Source organism: Urtica dioica, chromosome 2 (assembly GCF_054948205.1).
Source record: "Urtica dioica subsp. dioica isolate 48M chromosome 2, U.dioica_male_clone48M_v1_H2, whole genome shotgun sequence".
Taxonomy (NCBI): domain Eukaryota; kingdom Viridiplantae; phylum Streptophyta; class Magnoliopsida; order Rosales; family Urticaceae; genus Urtica; species Urtica dioica.
Genome location: NC_142757.1, coordinates 43,510,171 through 43,524,915, shown reverse-complemented (window position 1 = coordinate 43,524,915; position 14,745 = coordinate 43,510,171). Strand labels below are relative to the sequence as shown.

General features: G+C 35.5%; 1 protein-coding gene across 5 annotated transcripts; it reads left to right on the top strand.

Annotated features, from left to right (window-relative positions):
* The first annotated feature begins 7,996 nt into the window (after positions 1-7,996).
* Positions 7,997-13,883, top strand: EYA (eyes absent-like protein). 5 transcript variants are annotated; one of them, XM_089606829.1, is made up of 8 exons: positions 8,006-8,061; positions 8,328-8,409; positions 8,545-8,821; positions 9,035-9,202; positions 10,371-10,464; positions 10,893-11,081; positions 11,635-11,912; positions 13,398-13,883. In XM_089606829.1, the coding sequence occupies exons 3-7, from the start codon at positions 8,576-8,578 to the stop codon at positions 11,892-11,894; spliced, it is 957 nt and encodes a 318-aa protein (XP_089462955.1). In that variant the 5' UTR covers positions 8,006-8,061; positions 8,328-8,409; positions 8,545-8,575; the 3' UTR covers positions 11,895-11,912; positions 13,398-13,883. The 5 variants fall into 5 exon arrangements, with proteins under 5 accessions (XP_089462957.1, XP_089462954.1, XP_089462955.1 ...); XM_089606830.1 differs by having other exon boundaries at positions 8,007-8,061; positions 8,548-8,821; XM_089606831.1 differs by lacking the exon at positions 8,328-8,409 and having other exon boundaries at positions 7,997-8,061; positions 8,548-8,821.
* The last annotated feature ends 862 nt before the right edge of the window (positions 13,884-14,745 follow it).

Here is a 14,745-nt window from a genome sequence, read left to right as displayed (position 1 = left end):
GAAATTTTGAATGAAAAATAACGTTGTCCACAGGAGAATAACATAAAATCCAAAATGAAAATACATTATCTAAATGTTCAATATCAAACAAAAATAGGATCTATATCCTTACGAAGTAGATGTGAAACATAGTCATCATCAAAATCATCCATCTCTTGATCAATTGGCGGTAATCCTGATGTGAACGGAGGAATGCTAGACATGTCTTCGTCTTCTTCTTCGTTACCGTTTCTCGCTTTCATATGAACCACTAACGATAACTCAGGATTTGCTGGATCCGAAACATAAAACACTTGACTTGCTTGCGAAGCCAAAATAAATGAATCATTCTCGTAGTCAATCCGTCTAAAGTCGACAATTGTAACTCCTTCATTATCAACTTTAACGTGATTATTGTCTGCCCATTTGCACTTGAATAATGCGACTCGCAACTCGCAATAATCAAGTTCCCAAATATCTTCAATGTATCCGTAATACTTCATAAAAGCATGTTTTGGATTCTTATCTTTTGCCGACGAAACATGTAAAGCTTCGGCAAACAATGTAACACCACTATTTTGTACGGGATGCTTGTTGTCTCGTTCTCTTGTGTAAAATGTAAAACCATTAACAGACCAAGCAGTGTACCTTGTAACCATTGAGGAAGGCCCGCCAGATAGTTTACTCAACGTAGATGAATGTCCTGCCTCTTTAAATAAGCGTTTTCCAAGCCAGTTTTGAAACAAACGGTTGTGCTCTTCGTGCAACCATTTTTCATTTCTACCCTTCTTTGGATTGTTCACTCTCAACTCATTCAAATGAATATCCACAAATGGCGTGACCTCGGAAACGTTGTGTAGCACATGGAGACTTGCTTGTTCCCATTCTTTTCGGTTGACGATCGAATAAGTACCTATAATGAAACAAATACTTCAAAATAATGTTCATATATAATTTAAATAAACAAATAAAGTGTTAAAAAAATACCTGTAGATAGAGCTTTTGAATCAAAATTGGTATTCTTGGGTAACCCAATTTCGTCTGTTTTAGCTAAATACTCAGAACAAAACTCAACCGACTCTTCTGCTATGTAATTTTCAACTATGCTTCCTTCCGGCCTATTGTAGTTCTTCACGTAGCTTTTCAACACTTTCATATAACGTTCGATTGGATACATCCACCGTAAAAACACGGGCCCTCCTAATTTCACTTCACGTACCAAGTGGACGGTTAAGTGGATCATTATGTCGAAAAACGAAGGTGGAAAGATCTTTTCGAGCAAGCACAGAGTTTTCACCAATTCTGACTGCATTAAATCCAATCGAGTTGGATCGATGACCTTCGAGCAAATCGAGTTAAAGAATACACATATCTTTGATATTGCAAACCTCACATCTTTTGGCACAATTCCTCGCAAAGCAAGAGGCAACATTTGTTGTAGCAGCACATGACAGTCGTGCGTCTTCATTCCAATAAGTCTCAAATCTTTCAAAGACACGAACCTCTTATAGTTTGACGAATGACCTTCGGGGACTTTGATAGAAGCAAACCAGTTACACAATTTCTTTTTCTCCTTTCGATCTAAAGTGTACTTTGCCGGTGGTAATTTTGTTTTTTTCCCACCCCCCTCCTCGGGATGCAAAATGCTTCTTATATTCATCTCTTTGAGATCCAATCGAGATTTTATTCCGTCTTTCGATTTATTTGGATCATCAAGAAGTGTACCAATAAGCGATTCGCAAACATTTTTCTCGATGTGCATAACATCTAGACAATGCCGGACGTAGTGTGTCTTCCAATAAGGAAGGTCGTAGAAAATCGATTTCTTCTTCCAAGGATTCTCTTTGAACAATTCTTTAGTACTAGCACTCCGCTTTCTTTTCCCAAGCACTTCATTGACGTTTTTAACCATCTCATAGACATCTTCACCAGACAAAATTCTAGGAGGGGGTCGTTCTTCTGAATTTCCATCAAATGCTTGTTTCAATCTTCTATACGAGTGATCTCTTGGTAAGAATCTTCTATGACCCAGAAAAACAGTTTTCTTACCATGCTTCAAACAGATGGAAGATGTGTCTTTCATGCAAATCGGACAACCAATCGAGCATTTCACAGAGTATCCTGACAAGTTTCCATAGGCCGGAAAATCGTTAATAGTCCACATTAACATTGCCCTTACGTTGAACGAATCTCCACGGTAAGCGTCTTTAACTTCCATCCCTTTCTCTCATAACATCTTCAAATCATCGACCAACGGGGCCAAATAGACATCAATATCATTTCCTGGTTGATTCGGTCCTGAAATCAAAAGCGTTAACATCAAGAACTTTCTCTTCATACATAGCTTTGGAGGGAGATTGTAGTTCACAAGTATAACTGGCCAAACACTGTATTTACTGCTCATCATGCTGAACGGGTTCATTCCATCAGAAGCTAGACCAAGGCCCAAATTTCGAGTATCAACACTGAAATCCTTATACTCTAAATCGAATGATTTCCACTGTGCAGCATCAGCAGGATGTCTCAACATACCATCATCGATACGCTTTTCGGAGTGCAAAACCATGTTCTTCGCGTGTTTGACACTATTAAACATTCGACGAAAGCGCGGCATTGGAGGAATGTACCATAACGACTGAAATATATTTAACAAAAATCAGTAATAAATAATGAATATGAGCTACATGTATTTCCTAATCAAGTGATGAAAATGTACGTACCTTAACTGGAACTCCTTTAACCCCGTTACATGGAATTTTACCCTTCTTCCACCGTGACTCTTTGCACGTCGAACATTCATCTAGATCTTCATACTCGTGTCTATATAAAACACAATCATTTGGGCACGCATGGAATTTCTCGTACTTCATGCCTAATGTACCCAAAGTCTTCTTTGCTTCATACATACTTAAAGGTACTTTATTGTCTTTCGGAAATGCTTCTTTCAGTGTTTCCAACAATAGAGTAAAACTAGTGTTTGTCCAATACCCCGACGCCTTCAAATGAAATAATGTAACTAAAAATGACAACTTCGAATAGCTTGTACACCCTTCATATAATGGTGTCTCTCTCTTCTCCTCTTTCTCGCCGTCGCTCTCTCTCCGCCCCTCTTTCTTCTCGCCGTCGCTCTCTCTCCGCACATATCATCAATATCATCTGCAACATCATCCTCATTTGCCGTAAAACGAAAAACCTCACCATGGTAGAACCATCTTTGATACGAGGTCATTATTCCATATGCAAACAAATGGGTCCGAACGACATCAATCGAAAAATGTCTATGATTTCCACATTTAATACAAGGACAACGAATAGATTTCACATCTACCATGTTCTCTCTAGCAAAATCACAAAACTCATCTACACCTTTCCGATATATCTCATTCAATCTATTCTCCCACATCCACTTTCTCATCTTCATAGAAAAACCCTAATTATACAAAAAATTGCCCATTCTAATTAGTAAACTATCAGGAGAACAACAATTAGAACAAGTTAAAGAAGAACTTACAAGATTTGAATGTGTAGATGAGAAGTAAACGAGGACGCTCTAGAATGAGTAGGAAAGGTACTGGAAATATTTTTTCGAGTGAGGTTATGAGAGAGTTCAAAGTGAAAAAGACCAGAAATGAGAATTTATATCACCAGTCTCGTGTCACTCGCCACGGCGAGACATTCTACAACGCTTCCAAAAGCGTTGTAGAATGTCCTCGCCGCGGCAAAAATATGCATTCGCCGCGGCGACACCATCACGCCGCAGCGAGGTACAAATCTCGCCGCAGCGTAAACACGTCATCGCCGCAGCGAAAATCTTACCGAGAGCACCATGTTTCCAGACATATAGTCTCGCCGCGGCATCATACATTTTACGCCGCGGCGAATGTATTCCTCGCCGCGGCGAAAATTCGCTTTCGCTGCGGCGAGGATTCTACAACGCTTCTTTAAGCGTTGTAGAAAGGGGTCGCCGCGGTGACAATTGTATACTGCTGCGGCGAGGACATCTAGGGCTACCTCGCTGCGGCGATGACACATTTTCGCCGCGGCGAGAATTTTCTGGGTAACTCTCGCTGCAGCGAGAATTTGGTTTCGCCGCGGCGAGGATCCTACAACGCTTATGTTAAGCGTTGTAGAAGCAGTTCGCCGCGGCGAGAAATATACATCGCCGCGGCGAGCTCCTACAACGCTTAGAAGAAGCGTTGTAGGAGCGTTTTAAAATCTGAAAATTTCAAAATTTTTTAACTACTCGCCCATTTCATATTCTATACTTAGCGCTTTTTTCAATTTTCCCATCATTCTCATTCCTTATTCTACTTCATTTCTTCTCATCTCTCTCTCCACTACTCATCTCTCTCGTCCCTCTCTCTCTCTCCGCCACTCTCTTGCCGCCCCGCCCCTCTCTCGCCACCACTCTCTCTCTCGGCCCCTCTCTCTTCTCGCCGTCGCTCTGAATTTAAGGTTTTGGGTGCATAATTGATCTTCGGGACATCACAGAGTCATTTAGAAGAAAGCGGGAGTCAAAACGGAGCTAAAACGAAGATTTACGTAAAAGTGAAAGGTTGGTCATCGACATCAGCGCGTTGCGCTAAAATCCTGTCACAGATCGCAGTCAAATGCGTTATTCAACGTGTTGAGACCAAAGTCTAGCGCACCGTGCTCCCTTCCTGCGCGGCGCTCTGACCTCTAGATCAGGAATGTTAATTACCCGTTTTTGACGATTTTTTAGTTTTGGATCCCATCCAAAGGCCCGTATTGCTCCGAAAATAACCCATAAGCATATTTATACTACTCTTGTAGCCTAAAAATATATCTGTTAATTTCCCTTTATTTTTCTTAGAAGTGCTTTATTGTTTTTGAGAGCTTTTGGAAGAAGAAAAAGTGTTCTTCGCTAGAATTGACAACTCGACGAGTCTCCGATCCTCAACTTCAATCGTTCTTCTTTATTTTTTTTCTCTTTTATTTATTTTATTGCTTTGAATTATCGTTGAACATCAAGTTTATTTAATATGAATCTTCTTTTGCTTTCAATATTTATTTTATTGCTTTTAATTATGTTATGTTTAGCGCTGATTATAAATTCCATTAGAGGCTAGATTTCTTATGGGGTTGCGATGTAGACAAGATTGATGATGGGTATGGGGTTCGTTAAGGTTATATTATGCTTAATTGCTTCGTTATTATGTTTGCTTGATATAAATATGCTTAATGATTTCTAGTGCTTTATCATCGTTAGAATTGTTATCTATGATTGTTTAACTACTCGAGAGAGAGTAAACAATCATGCTTTTATTCATGTCTTCATAGTTGATTCTAGGTTAGTAGAGAATTTAGGAAATTTAAGTAATTGCTTGAACTCTTTTCGTATTACGTGTAATTGTTTTAATAGGATTAGAGGCCGAGAGGATAAAAATATGTCAATTACATAGGTTTGCTAGAACACTCGAGTGAGGCTAGTGAATATTTTTGATAGAGTGAGATTAACATCTATAGGAGTAGATTTTGTTGTTCAAACCCGAAATTCCCGACCTAGTTAGTTCCGGTGAAATCCCGACCCCTAGTTTACCTACTGAAAACTCGTGTTTAAGTCATTGTTTTTGTTTTATTTAATCTTGTTAATCGTTTCCAAACTTCATCACTCTTTCTTGAAATCAATTCGCTACAAGTTTTAGTAAATCGTTAGAATCACAAGTACTTGTGGTTTCGACACTTGATACTTTTATATCTATATTATTTGGGCGACGCGTACGTCTGCGTGCATGACAATATAGCAACAATAGTACTATATTTTATCCTTGGGCCATATTTATTTATTTCAATACATGTCTTTGTAATAGAAAAGACGAATTTATCTATAAAAATATTTCATTTAAAAATATCGTACCTTAAAATTTTGAATTCTAATTTGGAATTTGGAGATGGTTGTTCATTTTTTTTAAGAATAGACATTTATGTCAAAAGCTTGTTTTAAATTAATTTCCTATTTTAATATTAAATTATATAAAAAATGTGAGAAAAACATAAAAGGTGCATAGCACTTGGTGCTATTTTACCTCTAATTTCAACAAATTAGGTGCATTGTGGAAAATATTAGATGAGATGAGAGGACTCCAGTCACCCTAATGGATACTTTTATGCCGTATATGATGTCGTTTATTATAACAATATGATATTGTGATTATATTTATGGCGATGTATGTATTTAACTATGAAAAATTAATCGGACTAACCCACTTGAAATATTGATGTTGCAATCTAGCCAACGTTTCGCTTAAGTTTCTATTCTAGTAAAAAATGATGGCGCGACTTAATAATGTATGAAGTTAATTACTATATTATCCTCTATTAGAATTTGACTAGTAAAACTTGTAGCCAACAAAATTAACGAAAATTTATTGACGATTCGCAAGTTACTTATTTTAATCAATATATTTAAATTATTTTCTATATTATATTCATTAATGATTTTTCTTTTAAATATTCAAATTTGAATCCAAGCCTGTACTAAGCCTGATGACATTGTTGACTTTCTTATTAGTAGGACTCAAACGTTGGTTACTGTTTTATTTTCATTAATTTAAACTACAATAGGGTATATTCGATATTTCATAGTTGTAAATTTCAGTAAATGACTATATTACAAAATTTACCAAACGTGAGCTACATCTTAAAAACCACGTTTCAAAATGGATACGTTGCTAGTTTGCTCTTTAAGTATTTTCCCTATAAAAATGTTAAAAAGGATGGTGAAAAGTCTAACTGAAACTAAATAAATTATCAAGTATATCGAACTTTTCAAATTTAATTACTGTATACATTTTTATATTTCTTGATTTGTTTTACAGTTTATATATTTTCTTTATTGTTTACAGTTTTATAGAGTAATGGCTATTTATATATATATAAAAAAAAGACTTGACATTTCAATTTTTCTGTGTCATCGTCTCCCTTAGATACGAAGATTCTAATGATCTCGACCAATTGAATACTTTCTACTTAAAAAAGGGTACTTTTTATCTTTATATACTTCTTCATGTTTTGCATTTTCTTTTGAATATTTCCCCTATAAAGATCTTGTTAAGCGGGAGGGTGGAAAGTCTAAACTAAAATATAATAAATTATCAGGAGTATTGAACTTTTCAAATTTAATTATCGTATACAGTTTTTTATTTTCCTTGATTTGTTTTATAGTTTTTTTTACTGTTTATATATTTTTCTTTATTGTTTACAGTTTTACATAGAATAATGACTGTTTAAAAAAAAAAGAGTAACATATATTTAGCCGCCGCGCCCTCTCTCCCCCATCTCCCAACAAATCAAAACTTAAGCTTTCAATCTTCGGGATCGTCACCTCCCTTGAGATACAGAGACTCCAGTGGTCTCGATAAATGAAGGACTCTCGATCTAAGGGAATGCATATTTTATCTTTATTTTCTTCTTCATGTTTTGTTTTTTTCCTTTTCATTACGTTTCAAAGATCTGGCATTTGTATTGCCAGATCTTTAATCAGGTGGTTTTGAATATTTATTCGGATATGAACCTCAAATCTAAGATATGTTTTTTTTTTTTGCATGGATCTCAATAGGGAAAAACCCCTAAAACCGCATTTTGCAGCAGACGAAGACTAGAGTTTTCGCTTGTGATTCGTGTATTAATCTAATAATGACTTATTATCTGCATAGACGGGTGACGCACATGTTATTTTGATGTATTTATTATTGTTTATCTTCTTCTTTTATAAATTTTTGAATTTTCTTTGTGCTATACTTGTAATTTAAGTCTTTGGCTTTTATCAATAAATCCTTTGAGGAGCTTTTATAAAAAATAAAAAAATTGGATTTAGAAAAAAAATTAGCAGTCGATATTTTTAGAAAATTGTATAAACAAAATGAAAAAAACAAGATTTTTTAGTGAGCTGAAGCCCAGTCCAGGCCAACCCAATTGTCTCCTTTGCCCAACCCAATTCTCTCCCATTCTTTTTTTTTTTTTTTTTTTTTTTTTTTTTTTTTTTTTTTCCATTATTCTATTCATAACTACAAAACAAACACTGTTGCTCGTCGTTGCCTCTCAAGTCAGTTTCACCTTCAGGTATCGATTTCAATTCCTTTCCTGCTTCTCAATTCGTTCTCTTATGAACTTTATGTGCATGTGTGTGTGCGTGTCTATTTATAGCCATAGCTTCATGTGATTGCCAATATATTTCTATCTCACTAATTTTATTTCATCTATGCATTTCATTTCGGTCACTTTCCAATTGTTTTTCTGACCTAAGAAGGACAGCGTTTCGATTCAATACCAGTATTTTTCTTCCATAATTCATTTCCATTGGTTACAAGAATTTTTCTTGGGTATAGTCATTAGACATAAGCTTTAAGGTTTGGACAGAGCTGATTCTTTGAATAAACTACCTGCAAGCAACGCATAATTGGAAATCAGGTAAAAAATGTTAATTTTAAACCCTAATTTTAACTGTTAACTCTTTCAGAGTTTTAGCCTAAGTATGGTTCAAATGTGTTCAATGAGAGTTTATGCTATCGACTGAAAGTGGTTTTTGTTTTATATGGATCATAGTAGAGAAAAGAATTTGTGGTTTGTCGTCGTAATGGGTGAGAGTACAAGTCTTACAAGCAAGAAGGCTATGGGATTTTGCGAGAAATCAGCAGATAAGAACGTGAATGTATACATATGGGACATGGACGAGACACTTATACTTCTCAAGTCTCTGTTGAACGGGACTTACGCGGAGGCTTTCCACGGTTCCAAGAACGTACGGGAAGGCGTGGAGATAGGAAAAATGTGGGAGGAACACATTCTCGATTTGTGTGATAACTCGTTTTTCTACGAAGAGGTAACCCGAGTCTATTAGTGAAATAGCCAAAATGTGTAAGCACGAGGTTTCAATCATTTTTTTGTAAGCGATAAATTGCTTATATAAGTTGTCACAAACTTTAATCACACTGTCAAAAGAAATTTTGACAACGTAATTTTGGCCATTTTGATAATCGATTAGTTTCAAATGGCTATTTTATATAATTCTTCCTGTATTTTTTGGTTAATGCAGATCGAGAGCTGTAATAAGCCGTTTCTTAGTTGTTTGAGCGAGTACGATGACGGGAGAGATCTGTCTGACTATAATTTTGGCCAAGATGGGTTTGGCCCTCCAAATGACGATGAAAACAAAAGAAAGCTTGCGTATAGGCATCGAGTCATTTCCCAGAAATACGAGAAGGTGAGACTTTTTTCGCCGGTCCATTGCTCATTGCCAGATAGGAAGCCGAAAGCTGTAATACAAGGATTTTTTTATGCTGTAAAACGATAGTAAAGTGCGCTTAGCATTTTTCTTTGCTCCAAAAAACTGACATTCTTACATCAAACACGGTATATAAACAATGTGTACCCGCTATATTTTTGTGGCATGGTTCCGTGATAAGAACTTATGATCTTGAGTTCCAAAGTGTATGCTCACGTTCAGGGCCGGCCCGATATCTATTGTGGCCTTGGGCAAAAATAAAAAAATGTGGCCTTTTTATATCAAAGACAAAACTTGCAAGACAAAAAAAAAAAAAACAAGAGAAATATTAATAATAGATTTCATATTTATAATAGATATCATATGTTATAATTTTAATGTTTAATTTGGGTACACATTTAAGAGTGTTTATATTAATCAAAGTTATCATGCATTATTATTGTTTGTGTTGAATATTATACTAAGAAAAAGAAAAGAAAATAAAGAATAATGTGGAAATTAGGGATACAAACTAAAAATAAAGAATAAAAAACGTCAAAACTGTTTTTGTTTTTCTCATATGGCCATATAATTGGCATTACCACATATTTGTTGAGGTATGGGCTAAGTCCCACATCGGGCGAAAGCAAGGGTAAAGTAAGTCTGCTATATAATGGAACGAGTTTTTCCATATTACGCATGTATGTTCTTATCTTGTCCAAAATAGATTCTATTTAGACTGCGATTGAGCAGTGGTCCTTGAAAAATGAAATAATAAAACATTTGTATCTGTTAATCTGACGACATTTTGAGGCCTTTTAATTTTTCAAAGCGGTGAGGCCTTAGGCAACCGCCTAAGTTGCCTAAAGGATGGGCCGGGCCTGCTCACGTTCAGCCATTGAAATAGTGGAAGGTTCAGACTGTATTTTTTACATTTATCATGAGTTTCGGACTGTAAAAATAATGTGTGATATTTACTCCTCTACCGGATTTGCTATTTTTACATTATTCTAAACGCCTTGTCTTTCAGGCACACTTTGTTTTCTTCGCTATTCATTTATACAGAATTCATGCATTTTTTTTTACTTACATGGTGCAATTGATTTGCTGCACATTTTCATTGAAATTATGTTTGCTTCTCTAATGCATCAAAAGTGGACCATTTCAGGGTCTAAATGGTGTTTCTGATCAGAAGATGATGAAGCACTTGGACGAGTTGTACAGTAAAACTGATAGATATACGGATGGATGGCTGTCCTCTGGTACTCAAGCATTGTCATGTATTTGCTATAATTTCTTTAAGCAGATAAAGATAAAATAATGTTTAAGCCATCATCATGTTTGTTTTGCAACAATTCAGAGTTATATATATTGTTAGGACCTGAGTATTGAGGGTAGAATAGTGATAAAAGATAGATAGTTAGGGAGTTAAATATACAGTACTTAGTGGTTATTTAGCTTATAAATAAGAGGGATTATTATAGAAATGAGTGGAAATGGTATGAGAAATTAGAGTGAGGTAGAAATTCCGATTTGGAGAGCACAGACCTCTTGAAAATTCGACATCGCGATCGTATTTCCTTTCGTTTATACTGCAATTAATACAAATATACTAGTTCGTATCATATTATATACTTAAATACATATGTATATATACATATTATTTTAACATGTAGTGTTTGCATTATAGCGCGGTCTTTCTTGGAGGAATGTTCATTTGGGAAGAAAGAAACAAGTGTAGAGGCTTATGATGGGGTTGCTGGTTCCGTTGCCACAACGTCTCAGAATGTCAATGTTTTAGTGACATCTGGATCCTTGATTCCTAGCCTTGTAAAATGCTTACTCTTTCGGCTCGACGACATACTAACACACGAAAATGGTAAGTCAAAAATCTCCTCTTTTGAAAGTTGAATGCATTCCTTTGGTCAGGCACGTGTTCGTTTAATTTTATGTCAGCGTTTCATCAAGATTTCCTTCTGGTATTTGAAATGGGGTTATCATACATGAATTCCGGTTGCTCAGAAGTCGTTGACTCGTCGAAATTATGTTGTCTCAAAAGAGTGACGAAGAATTTAAACTTCTGTAGAATATTTTGGTACACCTGAAATTCGGCTCTGATAATTTTTTTAGTATTAGGAACATCTCCAGTGGTGTTTAATTCCTGTACGATCACGCTCTGCAGCCATTTTTCGTACACAAACTTTGTACTTCAAACCTAGAACACAAAGGGAAACAAAACCTAGATTTTATTCTAGAAAGCAATTCAACACCCAAAATGACACTCAAAGGAAGTGTTAACTCTGTTCTATGTCCCTAGCTATGATTATCAGATCTTTTATAATGACGCTATTACTATAATGATGATCTTTTCTTAAGAGTTAAAAAAATATGCGCTCTTGAAAAATCTCTTTTTTTTTTTTTTTTGGTTACAGTATATAGTTCGTGGGACGCTGGAAAACTTCAATGTTTTCAGTGGGTGAAAAACCGATATAACGGTCCAAATGTCCGTTACTGCGTGATCGGTGACGGGTGGGAGGAGTGTGAAGGCGCAGAATTCATGCGATGGCCGTTCATAAAGATTGATCCACGACCCGGTTGCTCTCACCGCTTTCCAGGTCTCACGCTCAGGACTCTCGGCTTCTATCTCTCTGTTGTGTATGACAATCCTAAACAAGACGACGACAAAGCTTAAATTTGGGTCACAATGACGGTAAGTTTTTTATGTTGTAATTTTCTTTTTTTAACAAAGCTAGCGTCACATAGGTCATTTTGGTTTGAAATCAAATAGTTTAGCTAATATTGAATTCGATAGAGATGGATTTAATTGTATGTTGGGAACGTAGTTTTTTTGCCCCTCACAATATTTCTAATCTACATTCATAAGTAATATGAAATTATGGATCGCCACTTGATTAGTCTGATTTTTTTTTTTTTTTAAATTTTTAAATTAGTTATTGTAGTGCATTTGATTTTTTTTTTGAACAGTATATGTTCGTGCGGTATCATAGTAGTCGGGTTCTCTTTGGAAAAAATAATATGTTCGGTGTTCAGTTATAAGAGTCACCAGCCTTTTATTTTCGAGTGACGCCGGTCTAAAGAAGTTTAATATATTTGGGATTTTATTTTGATAAACTTGTCAAAGATCCCATTTGTCACAACAATACACTTGTATGTAGAGAAGTTAAGAAGACTGGGCGATTTTTTTTTTTTTTTTTGAATAACCAGCCCTTCAAAACCTCTCACTCATTCCTGGGAAGGAAGAGATGGGCGATTTGGTCAGCCAAACTATATACCCTCATTTTTTTTTTTTTTTTTTTGTTGAAAAACGTGGGCAACTATATACCCTCATTTATCAGATGTCTATATTTTTTGGAATTATTCCTTGTATAATCATAGAAGTTGTGTAAAAACAGAATTAATCTATTTACTTCCCATCCCAGATTTGATCTATTTAAAATTAAACAATAAAACAATTGAAAAACAATTCAATATTCAATAATTTATCTTAACTTGAGCTATTCGACTAAAATGTCATTAAATAGGTTTTAAATAAAATAAATAATTTTACTGGTCACAAATTTTGGGTGGGATGGGAAGTCCCATTTTTGTCCCGAATTTTCTCAAGAATAGAAGTTTTGCTTCTGGATGGCATGAAAGTTCCATTCGGAAATGATTGGAAATCCGGTCAAATTGGAACTAAACATTCCGTTCTGCTGTAGCCAATGATCTGGGGTTGACTCGAAAGAAAAAGATTAAGTTGGGTTTTAATGTGTTTTTTTTTTAGTTTTAATTGTTTAAAAATATTTTAATTTTTGAGGCCCTAAATGCAAATTTTATAAATTTCATAAAAACCAAATTAATATAAGTTTTTATTAGAAAATTAGACGCATTCACTCACTTGAAACTTCATTTTGGTCCACCTATGATGTTTTTGTACCAGATATAACCTCTTAAAAATCTTCCGTTATATATATATAAGGAAAATCATATGATTTGTTGAGTAATTATATCCTTTAATTTTGCGCTTATTCCGTCTTTAATTTTGCGATTTTTGTTTGAATTTCTGTAGTAGATGTTTTAGTTTTAAAGATCATTTTTCTGCAAAGAATATGTTTCTGGCCACTATTGCTTTTCAAAAATCATTCGTCGCCTTCAATATGTTCTACTGATGATTTCAACGGGCTCGATGGTGTAGGCTCCGAAGTTCAATGAGTGGTTCGTTGTGAGGTCGTTCACGGTCAGGTAAGCCTCTCCGTTGAAGCTTTTCAGGCTACTTCCGTTTTTGGCGGAAAAAAAAAGATGCTATAGCTTCCCCGATGACATTTCTACCATTAAACTTAACTTGCTTGCCCAGCACGCATGGCACACCCTCACACTAAGCATTGGGACCAATAAATGGAAGGTGGTCCTTTTTGAATTAATCATAAGGGATTCTTTATTTTCGTTGGTTTTCGTACTTTTCAGTGGTCGTATTTTTCGGCAGTTTCAGTTTTTCTTCAATTTTTTACCGATATCTATGATTCGCTAGGTATCTCTTATTCTCGGAAATTTGTATTTTTTGTGGTAAAATTTTGGCTAATTTTGTACATTTCTGGATGTGTTTGGTCGATATTAAGTATTAACCAATACAAACAAGTTTATTTGTTATATGTTTGTGTTCTCTACTCGACGTCATTATTTTTTTCGTTAATATTATTATTAATCTTGTATAAATAATAATAATATATATTTTTTTCTCCATGAGGACATTGAATTTACATATATATTTTTTTTTTTTTTTTTTTTTTAGTAGAGGCACTATCGGTCAGGATTACATGATATATTAGCAGTGCAAAGCGCAGGTGGCACTATCGGCCAAGATTACTTAGTAGGTGGCACTACTGGCCAAGATTACATACTTATTAGAATAAATCCTAAGGGGGCATGCATTTCTGCATCCCATGGGGGTTTGAACTCATGACCTCTCCGTCGAGGTGTGTGTGTGGGATTACCGCTAGACCAAGCTAGCTACCACATATTTTTTTTTATTATTATAATAGACTCATGGTATTAACTCTTATAAATAATTATAAATATAAAAACTATGAAATTATTCTCTGCGCTTGTTGACGAGGTTTATGAATGAAATGTTACTTTCCCTCTTCGTCATGCCTTCTCATCTAAACTGCCTCGTCCGATGTTCACTCCGCCATATCGACGACAAATAACATTGATGCCATGGAAGAAGGCTTCGGACTACAAGTAATAACTCTATTTTGTGTTTCAGAAGTCGTCGTCAAACCATGATGGCAATTTGACCCGTTATCCGTGTTCCGGCCCGTTACCCGATTTATTCGGGTCGGTTAATACCCGTTCTTTTTGGGTAAACGGGTAATACCCGTTAAGGTTTTAACGGGTCCGGGTACGGGTAACGGAATAGTCATCTCGTACCCGGTTACCCGGGACCCGACCCGTTATCTTTTAAAAAGATGATAAATTTTTATATGTTGCAATGAAGATAACCAAATTTATAATGAAGATGATCAATTTGCAATGAAGACTTC

Bases quoted from the DNA above. Each gene is read 5' to 3' on its own strand.
- EYA (XM_089606831.1), top strand. From the start codon at position 8,576: ATGGGTGAGAGTACAAGTCTTACAAGCAAGAAGGCTATGGGATTTTGC. The intron at 9,203-10,370 runs GTGAGACTTTTT...GGACCATTTCAG, and splicing joins TTTCCCAGAAATACGAGAAG to GGTCTAAATGGTGTTTCTGA. The intron at 10,465-10,892 runs GTACTCAAGCAT...TTTGCATTATAG, and splicing joins GGATGGATGGCTGTCCTCTG to CGCGGTCTTTCTTGGAGGAA.